The 13,667-nt window shown below is 46.5% G+C and overlaps 1 protein-coding gene across 3 annotated transcripts in view; it reads left to right on the top strand.

Annotated features, from left to right (window-relative positions):
• The window catches only part of FBXW10B (F-box and WD repeat domain containing 10B), a 33,116-nt gene that overhangs the window by 3,171 nt on the left and 16,278 nt on the right, over nucleotides 1-13,667 (top strand). For all 3 annotated transcript variants that reach the window (XM_078437722.2, XM_078437721.2, XM_078437719.2), the window contains 6 exons: nucleotides 53-250; nucleotides 351-478; nucleotides 1,252-1,374; nucleotides 3,330-3,439; nucleotides 4,621-4,821; nucleotides 9,852-9,973. In XM_078437722.2, the coding sequence (XP_078293848.2) occupies nucleotides 53-250; nucleotides 351-478; nucleotides 1,252-1,374; nucleotides 3,330-3,439; nucleotides 4,621-4,821; nucleotides 9,852-9,973 (882 nt within the window). The remainder of the gene's footprint in view (nucleotides 1-52; nucleotides 251-350; nucleotides 479-1,251; nucleotides 1,375-3,329; nucleotides 3,440-4,620; nucleotides 4,822-9,851; nucleotides 9,974-13,667) is intronic.

Genomic DNA, 13,667 nt, shown 5'->3' with positions numbered 1-13,667 from the left:
CCTGAATTAGAGACAACCCCACCCTGCACCGTTCTCTGGCTTTCCTCCAAAGGACAATGGAAGAGTTCTCTCCAGTATATTTCTGAGATGAACCGGCTGTTTTCCAGAAAAGCAGGCAGGTCCAAGGCAGAGAGCGCCCCCTCCGATCTGTTGGTTGACTTGGATGTGGTCCGAGACCTGTCTTCTGGGGCCAGAAAATATCGAGACTTCATCCGTCACCTGCCCATCCACCTCTCCAAGTATATTCTAAGTATGCTGGGGCGAATTGGGGGATTTCTCAAGACACTCTTCATCATGGCTCTGATGGGAGGTTCCCAGGTCCGTCATCTTTTTTTTTTTTTTTCCCCCAGGTATGCTGGATAAAAACAGCCTGAACAGGTGTGCCTTTGTGAGCCAGCACTGGGCTGCGCTGGCCCAACAGGTCAAGAAGGATCTTTCCATGCATACTTTCATTCAGAACCAGATCGCCTTCTTGCAGGTACCTCCTGGCCGCGAGGGGTTGATCCGGAAACCAGCCTCATTTCCACGTTGAGGTTGGCCTGACAGTGCACCTTTCCGATCTCTTCCGTGGACCCTTAGCTGGCCTCCCGCTCCCCGTTAGCTGCTTTGTAGGCTTTAGCCGTAACTTCCTGTTTGTCCAGACCCGTTGATCGCCACCCGCATTGTCTGTGCATCTAGCAGGGACGACATGTGTAGAAACCTCTCAGGAAGAGAGAGGCAGAGTCTTTCTGAAACATCACAGAGCAGGGCATTTTGTTCCCCCCCCAGAGATCTATCTGGTGGCATGTGCAATAAGAAAGCCATGAGTATGTTTCTGGAACAGTCTCATATGATGCCCAGATGTTTCAGAGACCAATAAGTATGTGTTTAGGTTAAAATGCAAGTCTTCCGGGTAGTATCCGTCTTCGGAATTTTTTATCTCTGTTTCCTGCCCGAAGCCTTACCCCAAATCGTGGACTCTTGGTAGCTTGAGTTTTTCCCAGCAGGGATCCATAGCAGAAGACGAGAAGAGTCAGGCATTGGGAGGCAGGCCATACCTCTGGGAAGCTGAGACCCGCTCGCCATTTCTTGCCGGTCTGGCTCTGGGTGTTTGGTATTCAGGATCCACTTTAAGCCTATCCGCTCATGCTACCGGCCTCACCGGCCAGGCCTCCGCCAGAGTTTACCCATCTTTCAGATCTTGCCAAGCACCCCTCTTGGAGAGGAGGGACCAACAATAGTAGCCATTTCCCGTTATTTTTTTCCCCTCAGGGGTCCTACACAGGGGGAATCGAACCTAATTACGCCAACAAGCTTCTTATCCCGGTTCCTAAGATGACAGATGATGGGAAACGCATGCGTGCGAAAAATCAGAAATGGAAACTGAGAATGAAGGTGGGTTGCGGTGGCATCTGGGGTCCAGACTCGGCCCTCCTGTCTGGAGGGCATTTTTTTTTTTTTTTTTTGAAATCTTTGAGTTGGCCCATTCACTCATTTCATACTTTTTTTTTTTTTTTACATTTATTTATGTTTTGAGAGACATAGAGAGACAGAGCACAAGTTGGGGAGGGGCAGAGAGAGAAGGAGACACACAATCCGAAGCAGGCTCCGGGCTCCAAGCTGTCAGCACAGAGCCCGACATGGGGCTCAAACTCACGAACCGTGAGATCATGGCCTGAGCCAAGTTGGACGCTTAACCGACTGAGCCACCCAGGCGCCCCTGTTTTAGGAATGTTATAATTTAAGAAAAGAGAGAGAAACAGGTAAAGCACTGTGGTCAACAGAAGAAAGCATGTGAAGTAGCAAGACAAGGCAGCGAAGCGTCTCCTAGGGAAAGGTAGAGGGGAGTGCCTCCGAGGGATGGTGATTGCCATGGGTACTGAGCTTGAACGGGGTGCCAAGAATGGTGTGCCCAGGGCTTTGTACACATCGTTCACTTGATCTTCACGGTAGATCGAGTGGATATCATTGCTCCCAACTTATGGATGTGGAAACGAAGGCTATGATGCTAGAAAAGTCACCTAAGTTCTCATAGCTGGTCGGTGGTAGAGCTGGGATTTGAACTGGGTCTTTTTCCTCCAATGACTCCACCATGCAGCTTCTAGGCTCTGAAAACTTAGTTTATGAACGAGAGCCAAGGAATTCCAGCCCAGGTCATGAGACGTCAAGGACGTCTTGATTAGTTCAAGGCAGGATATCAGAGCTGCTTGGACACTGGAAGGGAGGCAGGTTGACAGATTCTGGGGAGAGACTTCTAGGTGGACGTCGTTATTTGGTTAAAGGTCAAGAGGGAGATTGAGCTGGGAAAAGCGGGCATCCCAAGGAAGAGTCTACAGGTATGGGGAAGAAGGCTAAGTAGGAAGAGAGATGTTCCCAGGGGGGACTCCCAGATGCGAACATGATGTTGTGGTCTTTTTTGCTTTCATGATAAACTCACCCTGTTTTTTGGGTTTCCTGCTGGCATGGTTGTCATTTCCTTCTAGAAATGGCTGGAAAGAGGAGTGAGAGTCCAGTTGAGTCATCTGTGCCAGAACTTAGCATGTCTGGCATGCCACAGTGGTCCAGAAAGTGCATGTTGGAGGGAGGGAGGCACAGAGAAGAAGGAAGGAAGGAAGGAAGGGAGGAAGGAAGGAAGGAAGGAAGGAAGGAAGGAAGGAAGGAAGGAAAGAAGGAAGGAAGGAAGGAGGGAGGGAGGGGAGGAAGGAACTATTAGAAAGGGAAGGGAAATACCCTTGCTGAGACCTGATACAATTGATTTCCTCTCTCTGAGGCTCAGATATATCTCATCTGTAAAATGACGAGAATGCTTTGTGGGGCAAATGATGTACTTTACGAGGCAGCTGTAAGGAGAAATGAAGGTTGCATATACGTGCAGACTTTGGGGCACAAATGCACGGAGAGTGTAGCTGTGATTTTGCCTACGCCTTGAGTTCCCATGAGGACGCTTTGTAGAGTCAGGTATACATAATATAAACATGAAGCCCGGACCTCTGCAAAACAGTCGAAGGGCACCTGTGACTCGATTTTGTGAACGTACCCTCCGTGAGCTCATTTTTGGAAAAGTTGAGCTGTCGGCGATATCGAGAGTTCACGGAAGGAACCAGAACACACAGAAGATACGAAGTGATGCAGGATGAGTCAGGACCCTTGACGCACCATTTTCTAACTCGTGGATGACTGTAGTGCCTGCTCATTGGCCTCTCCCTACCAGCACGTAGTGGCAGCCACAGCCCCAAGAGGCAGAGTCCTTGGGCCCTTATGTCCTGGCCAGGGAAGACCTCAGGGGGTGCATATTTGGGGCCCTGGGTAAAGTTGCCACTGTGCTTTGACTCCAAGTGTTCCCTTGTTAGAATGACTACAACCTGTGGACCGCATACCAGAACCAGGAAACTCAGCAGGTCCAGATGGAGGAGAGAAATGTCTTCTGTGGGACTTATAATATCCGCATTCTCTCTGACACGTAGGTACTGGGGTCAGAATCCGGGTCTTCAGGGACCCTTGAATTAGCCGCCTTAGGATTCCCATGACCCGGTTCACTTGGAAAAGGCAATCCTTCCTGACCTCAAGCTCCAGCTCCCAACTAAAATGAGATCCCCTTCGGAAACCAGGTGCTGGAGTTTTGGACCATTCTCGGCAGTGGGTGGAGGGCACTTTCCCATTATAATTTTGGGTACACCAGTCAACCGTCGTTTGCACAAGTCATGTGCGTGAAATTACCGTGGTTTTGTTTTTTTTTTTTTTTTTATATTTTTGTTGTTTTATTCTAGTTTTAGAAGGAAGGTGTGCTTATTGGGAAAAAGAAACCCACCAAATGCCAGCAAATGTATCGAGAAAAGCCAACATCTCCTACAATCTTGTCATCTAGAGATAACCACCATTAATATTCATGTCTAGTCTAGAATTTTGTTCTTGCGTGTACTATACCTACGAGTTTTAAATAAAAATGGGGTTTTTAATGATCGGCTCTCTGCCATACTTTAGGCCTAGGACTTTGCTCTTTTTTCGTAAGGTTTCATAAAGGCCATCTCTCTCTATTTTCTTTCTGGCTGTGAATCTGACTAAGAAATTACATCCTGACCGGTCAGTAGGGCGAAGACCAAGAAGATAGGGGAAAGGCAAAGTTGAGTTTTTAGGGATCGCGTGGTGATAAGTGTGCCCCTTAGAAGAGATGATGGCTGATTGAGCTCTAGGTATAACAAGTAGAATGAGGACAAAAATATCACGAGTTCTCATCTTCAGGCATGACCACCTCCCTTTTGCTGAAATAATCCCACTTCACTCCGTGGGCCTGGAGTAATTATAGTGAGTGTCCCCTTTCACGATAAAATGTCTCAATTCAGACAATACATGGTTGGGTCACCTTGCTCATGTTTTATCCATTGGCTGGTAATCTTACGATTGGAAAATTAATTTTTTTTTATATTAAAAAATTTTTTTTTTAATTTTGCCTGAAAGGACTTTTTGGTATGGTATAAGGTAGGGGTCCCTTGTGCTACACCCCTTGTTGGAAGGCCCTGAACTTTCCATTATACCGTTGTTGTAGGTGACAGCCGTCGTACTAAGTGAGTTGCTGGAGGGGACACTAACTTTTCTTGCATGGATCATCCTTTCCACCCCCACCCCACCCCTCCGGCAACTCAGGTGGGACCGAAACAGAATCATTCACTATTCCGGGGGACATTTGGTAGCCGTGTCATCCAATCGGAAGATCCAGCTTCTAGATGTCATACAAGTAAAGGAGGTACCCATCGTGTTCCAAGGCCACGCCGGGAGTGTCCACGCCCTCTTCTTGTGTGAGAAGAAGAACTTTCTACTGAGCGGAAGTTATGACCTGAGTATTAGGTGAGTGGTCCAAGGGCGTTGTGGTGCCCACCCCACCCAACGCCTGAAGTCAGCTTGTGGAGGAAGCAGGCGTGCCTTTTCCTTTTTGTGTTTAGCGAAAAGGTACCCTAAATGATACCGACTTCTCGAATAACCCGAAACATTTTTTCTTTTTTTTGGCAAGGTAAAAACCAATTAATTTGTATATCGTTTAAACTTTAACAAGATGAGATAGATTTATAACAACGATCAGATCTATTTTCTTTTTGAAAAAATGTTCATTTATTTATTTTGAGAGGGAGAGGAGGGGGGAGAGAGAGAGAATTCGAAGCAGGCTCTGCAGTTTCAGTGTGGAGCCTGATGCGGGGCTAGATTCCCCCAAACCATGAGATCACGACCTGAGCCGAAATCAAGAGTCGGATGCCTGACTGACTGAGCCACCCAGGTGCCCAGAAATCCTTAACTTTAAGGTAGTCGACTTTGCAGATTTGACTCGCTTAATAAGAAATCCCTCCCTGTGATCTTTGTGTCTTCAATCCACTTGAACCTCATTTTTGTTATCATATGAGGTAGAAATCCAATTCCATTTTTTCCCCCTTTCCTCTTTGCATTTATATCTAATTACTTAAGTACCATTTATGGGAAAAAACTCCTCTTTCTCCCATTGGTCTGTCCTGCTGCTTTGTCATAAGATAAGTGTCCATAGATTTCAATTTCTTGGCTCTTTATTCTGCTTCTTTTGCCTGTGTGGCTATTGTTGGTCAAAACCACACTATCTTAGTTACTTTGGTCTTTAAAGTCTTTTTTTTTTTTTTAATTTTTAACGTTTTATTTATTTGTGAGAGACAGAGAGAGACAGAATGAGTGTGGGGGAGGAGCAGAGAGAGAGGGAGACACAGAATCCGAAGCAGGCTCCAGGCTCTGAGCTGTCAGCACAGAGCCTGATGTGGGGCTTGAACCCACGAACCGAAAGATCATGACCTGAGCCGAAGTCGGATGCTTAACCGACTGAGCCACCCAGGCACCCTAAGGTCTTTAAAGTCTTTATACCTGGTACAGCAGGCAGCCCCCCCACCCCGCCCCATATTGTTCTTCATGTGTTCTGTCTTTTCTTGGATTTTGCACTTTGTTGGGGGGAGAGGGGGAGCAGGTTTCTTTTCATTCTTTTTTGGGCCTCAAGTGCAAAGGATTGAGTTGACTATAATTCTCTGTTCACGTCATATTATTATTATTATTTTATATGTTTATTTATTTTTGAGAGAGAGAGAGCATGAACCGGGGAGGGACACAGAGAGGGGGTCAGAGGATCTGAAGTGGGCTCTACCCTGATAGGGTGACAGCAGCGAGCCTGATGTGGGGCTCGAACTCATGAACCGTGAGATTGTGACTTGAGCCAAAGTCGGACGCTCAACCGACTGAGCCACCCGGGTGCCCCTGTTCATGTCGTATTGTTATTATTGGTCTGTACAAGGCTCCATTCCTGTTTTATTCATCTATTTATTAATTCTATTTTCTCTATTCTTCACTCCCGTTTCCTTCCCCATGGGCTACCTTCTCATCTTTGTCAGTGTGGATCTTTTTATTTATGTGAGTCCTTTGAAAATGTGTATTGGGGTGCCTGGGTGGCTCAGTCGGTTAAGAGTCCAACTTTGGCTCCGGTCATGATCTCGCGGTTCGTGGGTTCGAGCCCCTTGTCGGGCTCTGTGCTGACAGCTCAGAGCCTGGAGGCTGCTTCTGATTCTGTGTCTCCTTTTCTCTCTGCCCCTTCCCCGCTCATGCTCTGTCTCTCTCTGTCTCTCAAAATGAATAAACATTAAAAAAAAAAAAAAAGAAAATGTATATGGATATATTTTGTACACATGTTTATAATTTTCATCCACGGTTTCTTTGATTTATCTATCTATCTATCTATCTATCTGTCATCCATGGTATTATTTTAAGCTTATCTTGGCTTTTCACTTTTGTACCCCATCCTATGTTCCAAAGATTTATCCGTTACTGTCTAGTTAGTTTTGTAGTACTCCAATATACATTTCACCTACTTGCTTCCCCAGTGATGGAAACTAGCTGGCCTCCAAATAAAGCTGCGTGGAACATCTTTGTCCCCTCGTGGACATTGTGAGATTTCTTAGGTATATATATGCCCAGCAATGGACTTGCTGAGATATAGGGTAGGTGCTACCTAATTTGACCAAGTACTAGACTGAATTCAGAGTGGCTTTATGGGTCTACATTCTCCCTAGGAGGGATCCTGTAACTGTATTTCCCTACCAACATTGGGCATCAGCCAGCTTTCAAATTTTTGCCAGATGGGTATGTGTAAAATCATTTCCATTTGCATGACTTTGGCTACTAATAAGTTTGCCTCTTTTATAAATTGCCTGATTATATCTTTTGTCCATTTTTCTATTGGGGCTCCTCTAATTTGCTTCTTGATTTGCAGTTCTGTGTGTTTTCTTCTAACTTTTAAAAAAATATTTATTTATTTTTGAGAGAGAGAGAGAGATAGAGAGAGAGAGACAGAGCATGAGCGGGGGAGGGCAGAGAGAGAGGGAGACACAGAATCCGAAGCAGGCTCCAGGCTCCGAGCTGTCAGCACAGAGCCCGATGCGGGGCTCGAACTCACAAACCGTGAGATCATGACCTGAGCCGAAGTCGGACGCTCAACCGACTGAGCCACCCAGGCGCCCCTGTGTTTTCTTCTATATATTAGTCCCTTGTCAGTTTAAAAATTGCAAATGCCATCTTCCATTTCTTCATCAACCCATTAACTTTGCTTATAGTGTTCTTTGTTGAATGAAAATTCTAATATTGCTGTAAGACGACGTATCAGTTTATCCATTGTTTTGACTTGTGTCGGTGAGTCTGTCTAGTCCTAGGTCACAAAGACGTTTTAAAATATTTTGTCCTATTAACTTTATTTTTTAAATTTATTTTCCAAAGTTTGTTTATTTATTTTAAGTAATCTCTACACTCAAGGTAGGGCTTGACCTCATGACCCTGAGATCAAGAGTCGTATGTTCTTTCGACTGAGCCAGCGAGGCGCCCCTTGTCCCATTAACTTTATAGTTTGACTTTTTGCATTCAGTTCTTTGAACTATTAGCAGCCCAACTTTGTATGTGATGTTGGGTAGGGTTTCATTATATTTATTTATTTTGAAAGAAAGTGAGCAGTTTCCCCCACAGTGGTTATTTAGTCAGGAACCTGCCATTTTCTCCACTGACCTGTGTGGGGCAATCTTCATCATATGGTGATTTCCCCACATATAGATGAGAATGTCTCTGTGAGCTCTCTCTTGTAGACTCTTGGTTTGTTTTTCTGTTCTTGCATCAAAAACATCTTCCAAAAAAGACAATTCCTATAGAGTAGTTTTAGGTTCATAGCAAAGTTTGAGAGCAAAGTACTGAGATTTCCCATTACCTTGTGCTCCCCACATGCACAGTCTCCCCGGCCAGAGCGGGACATTTGTTACAACTGGCGAACCTCCACTGACACATCATAAGTCACCCCAAATCGGTAGTTTACTTTAAGGTTCACTCTTGGTGGTGTACATTTTATGAATTTGGGCAAATGCGTGAAGACATGTATCCATCATCATGGTATCATATAGAATTATTTCCATTGCCCTGAAAATTCTTGGGGCTCTGCCTAGTCATTCTTCTCCTTTCCCCCTACACCTGTGACAGATGGGTAAGGCCACAGGACCTTTGGGAGTATTATATATTTTTTGTTGTTGTTGTTTTTATTTATTTTTGAGACAGGGAGAGACAGAGCATGAATAGGGGAGGGTCAGAGAGAGGGAGACACAGAATCTGAAACAGGCTCCAGGTTCCGAGCTGTCAGCACAGAGCCCGACGCGGGGCTTGAACTCATGGACCGCGAGATCATGACCTGGGCCCAAGTCGGCCGCTTAACCGACTGAGCCACCCAGGCGCCCCCCCTTTGGGAGTATTAGAAGAAAAAGCTTAGCACATTCGAAGGAAAACAAAAGAAACACTTATTAATCGTTTATTATGTACCAAGTCTCATAAGAACTCTATGAGGCAACTACCATTATTAACCTCAATTTGCAGATGAGGAAGCTGAGATACAGGGTGGTTCATTAGCTCCTCTAAGATCATACAGCTAGTAAGTAGGTGATGGACTGGATTGGACTTCAGGCAGCCTCACTCCAGAATCTACTACCTTAACATTACATTTTTGCCCTGTCATAAAAGCAATCTGGGTGAAATGCGAGTCTGTATCAGCGACAGTTGAGAGACCTCAGGCAAATTTGCTTATTAAAGAACAGTGTGACTCATACCTCTGTTCCCGTAGATCTCTAAGATATGCTTTAGAAGTACCCATAAGATGTTTTGGATCCAAATGGCTGAAGTTGATTGTTCTGTTGTTCCTGTTGGAAGACCACCTCTGCTGTTGAATGGGTGCCATGGGTTTTAAGCCTGGTGGCCATTCCAGAAACCTCTTCCAACGTAATACCAACCAACATTTATTACGCATTTCCTACCCGTTGATCGCTGTTCCAATGTTACACGAATCAATGCAGGATTTCTCAACTTGCGGCTGGAAAGTACCTTCTGTGGAGGCTGTCCCGTGTACTGGAGGACATTTAGCCATACCCTTGGACCATAGCACCGGATACATTAGCAGCTCTCTCCGTACTTGTGACAGCCAAAAATGTCTCCAGACATTTTCAAATATCCTCTAGGGGTGGAAATCACGCCTAGGTGACCATCATCCAATTTGTATATTTAATTCTTTACCAAAAACCCTAAGAGGGAACTATCATTATTCTCATTGCCATTTCACCAATGAGGAAATGACACTTACACGGAAATTAGGTAACTTTCCCAAAGTTACACCTAACGGGTGCTGCCCGCCGAAAATCAAATCCAGGCCTCTGACTCTGAGCTTTACCCCGAAACTTTGCCGCCTTCCAGCAAACTGTTGATCTAAGGGAACTTGTGTGCCACATGACCCCTTGGGCCCTCAGAAAAATCTCAAAATCATTTCTTGTTTTTTTTTTTTGTTTTTGGCCTGATTCCTGCAGATACTGGGATCTGAAAAGCGGGGCTTGTATACGAATCTTCAATGGCCACCAGGGGACAGTCACTTGCATGGATTTATATATGAACAAACTTGTCTCCGGAGCAAGAGATTGCCAGGTGAAAGGTGAGAAAGAAATGCCTTAAACTTTCTAAGAAGCTTCCCCAAATCCATGGGTTGTCAAAATACTTGTTTAGCTCATTTCTGTAGGAAGACATTCTTTTACTCATCCATCCATCCATCCGTTGATCCATTTACTTCACAACTATTAGCAGAATACCTACAATATGCTAGACGCTGTGCTAAGTGCTAAAAAAAATGAATATGACCCTGTTCAATATGGCTTTTTATTTCCTCAAGAGGCTCATAATCTCATAATGGAGACAGATACGTAAATATACAATGGGGGATATCATAAAGATGTGAATAGTAACTGCCGCCATTTATTGAGTACCAAGTTCGTGGCTGACGTCGGTGCTTTACCTGTATTATCGTATTCAACCCTCACAAGAAGCCTGTGGCATGGATGCAGACGAGGAATCCAAAACTCGGAGGAAAAAAACAAGCTTGCCCCAGATCAGAGCCGCTGAGCGGTGGGGTGGGGATTTGAACCCAGGGCTGTCTGACTCTAGATCACGCGCTCCTAACCAACACGCGGAGTTCTTTTTTTTTTAAATTTTTTTTTCAACGTTTTTTATTTATTTTTGGGACAGAGAGAGACAGAGCATGAACGGGGGAGGGGCAGAGAGAGAGGGAGACACAGAATCGGAAGCAGGCTCCAGGCTCCGAGCCGTCAGCCCAGAGCCTGACGCGGGGCTCGAACGCACGGACCGCGAGATCGTGACCTGGCTGAAGTCGGACGCTCAACACGTGGAGTTCTAAGGGACCACAGAAATAAGAGTGAGGGAAAGCACCACAGACAGGGTGCTGTTCGAGTGTGGTCTTGATGACGCGTCGTTCTACAAGCGGTGGAAGAATGAATGCCATTCTAAGCAGAAGGGACAGCATAGGCAAATTTGCAGAAGGTTGAAGAAAATGGTGTATTGGGGGAATTTCCCCTTGCTGGGTATGGCTGCAGTAGAGCGTGTGGTGTCGGACAGAAGGCTGGTTACTTTGTTTGGGGCCAGATTATCAAGGGTCTTCTGCATCCGGGTAGGAAGTTGACCTTCATCCTATAGAATGCAGGAGGCTATAAATGCACTCTGAGCTGTGGACTGACATGATCAGATGTGTTTCTGAGAAAGATGACTCTAGTCATAGTATGGGAGAAGGTTGGAGGGAAGGGACTGTGTGGAGATGGGGACAAGTGAAGACAGTACCCAGTCTGGAGAACTGCGGTGGTATCTTCAGAATAGCCAAGGACAGGGGGCGCCTGGGTGGCTCGGTCGGTTGAGCATCCGACTTCGGCTCAGGTCACGATCTCACCGTCCATGAGTTCGAGCCCCGCGTCAGGCTCTGTGCTGACTGCTCAGAGCCCAGAGCCTGTTTCAGATTCTGTGTCTCCCTCTCTCTGACCCTCCCCCGTTCACGCTCTGTCTCTCTCTGTCTCAAAAATAAATAAATGTTAAAAAAAAAAAAATTAAAAAAAGAATAGCCAAGAACAGGCAAGTGTGAAGAAAGTCAGGTGGCTATGAGTTTACATGAGGTGACAGGAGGGCAGATAATGAGGCCGGACTTTTAAACTCAGGTCACTGGGTATTTGGAAGTGCCATTAACGGCAATAAGGACCACAGGGGAAGAATAGGGTAGGGTGAGGAACGAAGGGGGAGATGCTGGCTTCAGTTTTGGACCTCTTGAGTGTGGTAGGCAGAATAATGGCCAACCGAACACGTTCACCTCCTAATCCCCGGAAACTGTGACCGTGTCACCTTGCACGGCAAAAGGGACTTTGCAGATGTGATTAAGCTGAGGACCCGAAAAGGGAGAGACGGCCCTGGGTTATCAGATGGGTAATCACATGGGTCCTTAAAAACAGAAACTGTCTTGTCCGTGATCAAAAGGAGATGTGACAATGAGGAGTGCTCAGAAACATGCGACGTTGCTGGCTCTGAAGATGGAGAAAGGGGGTCATGAGCCAAGGGACATGGGTGGCCCTGGGAAGGTGGAACAGGCAAGGATACGGATCCCTCCAGCCCCAGAATCTCCATAAGGGAACACAGCTCTGCGGACACCTTGATTTTAGCCTTGTGAGGTCACATCAGGCTTCCGTCAGATAGTACATTTGCGTTGCGTTCAGCCACTAACCTTGTGGGAATTTGTTACAGCAGCAACAGAAAGCTAATACACTGGGTACGGGAGTCCCAAGGACACCCAGGTGAGGACTGCAGGAGGCAGGTGCAGGTGTGAGTTGCCCCGTGAGTTGACTGCACCATAGGTCTGGGGCTCCAAGCTGCATTGGTTTGGTGGTTATCAATTGGAATGAACGGTGGAGGCGCCCGGCGTGGAGATTTCCCCTGCAAAGCACGAGGCAAGAACGAAAAGTGAAGGGAGGCGAGGGACCCAGGAAGTCACAGCGTGTTAGGTGGGGGCAAAAGGGGCAGGAAAGCGAAAGCGAGTGATGTTCCGTATGCCGGCACTCAGACCGGCTTAAGAAACTTTACTCCCCACCTCCTTGCCCTCCTTGACCTGACCGGAAGTTCTCGTTGCCACGACTGCGTTGAGGAGTAGAGCGGACGGCATGAAAGGAGGAGAGTTTGGAGGTGGAAGGGCAGACAAGGCCTCCAAACTTGAGAGAGTCTCGTGGGGCCCCCGGCAGGGCTGCAACTAGGACAAGGGGAGCTAGGCTCTCACCTCGGGTGTAAAACTTAAGGGCGCACCCCAAACTCCTGGTAATCAAAGATACCACATTTTCACACAATATCTAAAAGGCCAAAATTAATTCATAAAATACATGATGGAAAAAAAATATCCCAAGATCTCTCTCTTCCCCCTAATCCTAGTCCCAGCCTCCTGGCCTACCTGTTCCCCCTGGGTTTCCCCCAATGAATCTTTTCTCAACAATTCCCAATGAATCTTTTAATTCATCCTTCAACTTTCTCCCCCCCCCCCACTTTTTTTTTAAGATTTTATTTTAATTTTATTTTAATTTTTTTTAACGTTTTTATTTATTTTTGAGACAGAGAGAGACAGAGCATGAACGGGGGAGGGGCAGAGAGAGAGGGAGACACAGAATCGGAAGCAAGCTCCAGGCTCTGAGCCGTCAGCCCAGAGCCCGACGCGAGGCTCGAACTCACGGACCGGGAGATCGTGACCTGAGCCGAAGTCGGACGCTTAACCGACCGAGCCACCCAGGCGCCCCAAGATTTTATTTTTAAGCAATCTCTACCCCCGACGTGGGGCTTGAACTCACAACCCCGAGGTCAAGAGTCACACCCTGTATTGACTGAGCCAGCCGGGAGCCCATCAACTTTGTGCTTTCTAATTGGATAAGAGGCCAACGTATATGGAAAAAACGAGTGAAGAAAAGCGTACTTACAGAAGTTAGGGTTGATCTAGCGTATGGTTACGAGCATGGGTTCTGGGGCCAGACTCTAAGGGTCCGAATCCCAGCTCTATCTGCTTGCCATCTGCGTGATCTTGAGCAGGTTACTGAACCCCTCTATGCCTCAGTTTCCTCATCTGTGTAGCGGGGAATAAAGACAGTAGCTGTCTCGCGAAGACGAGTTAATATACACCAAGCACTTCCAATGGGGCCTGGCTCGTTGTTAGTGCTCTATGGAGGTATCGGCTACGGTCATTACTTGGTCTTAGGTTGCGGTCATGACTTGGTCTTAGGTTGTACACTCTGTTGCCTGAGAGGTACTTTGGGGCTGATGGGGCC

This window comes from Panthera onca, chromosome E1 (assembly GCF_046562875.1).
Source record: "Panthera onca isolate mPanOnc1 chromosome E1, mPanOnc1 haplotype 2, whole genome shotgun sequence".
NCBI lineage: Eukaryota > Metazoa > Chordata > Mammalia > Carnivora > Felidae > Panthera > Panthera onca.
Note: the sequence above shows the minus strand (reverse complement) of the source record. Positions and strands in the feature narration are given on the sequence as shown.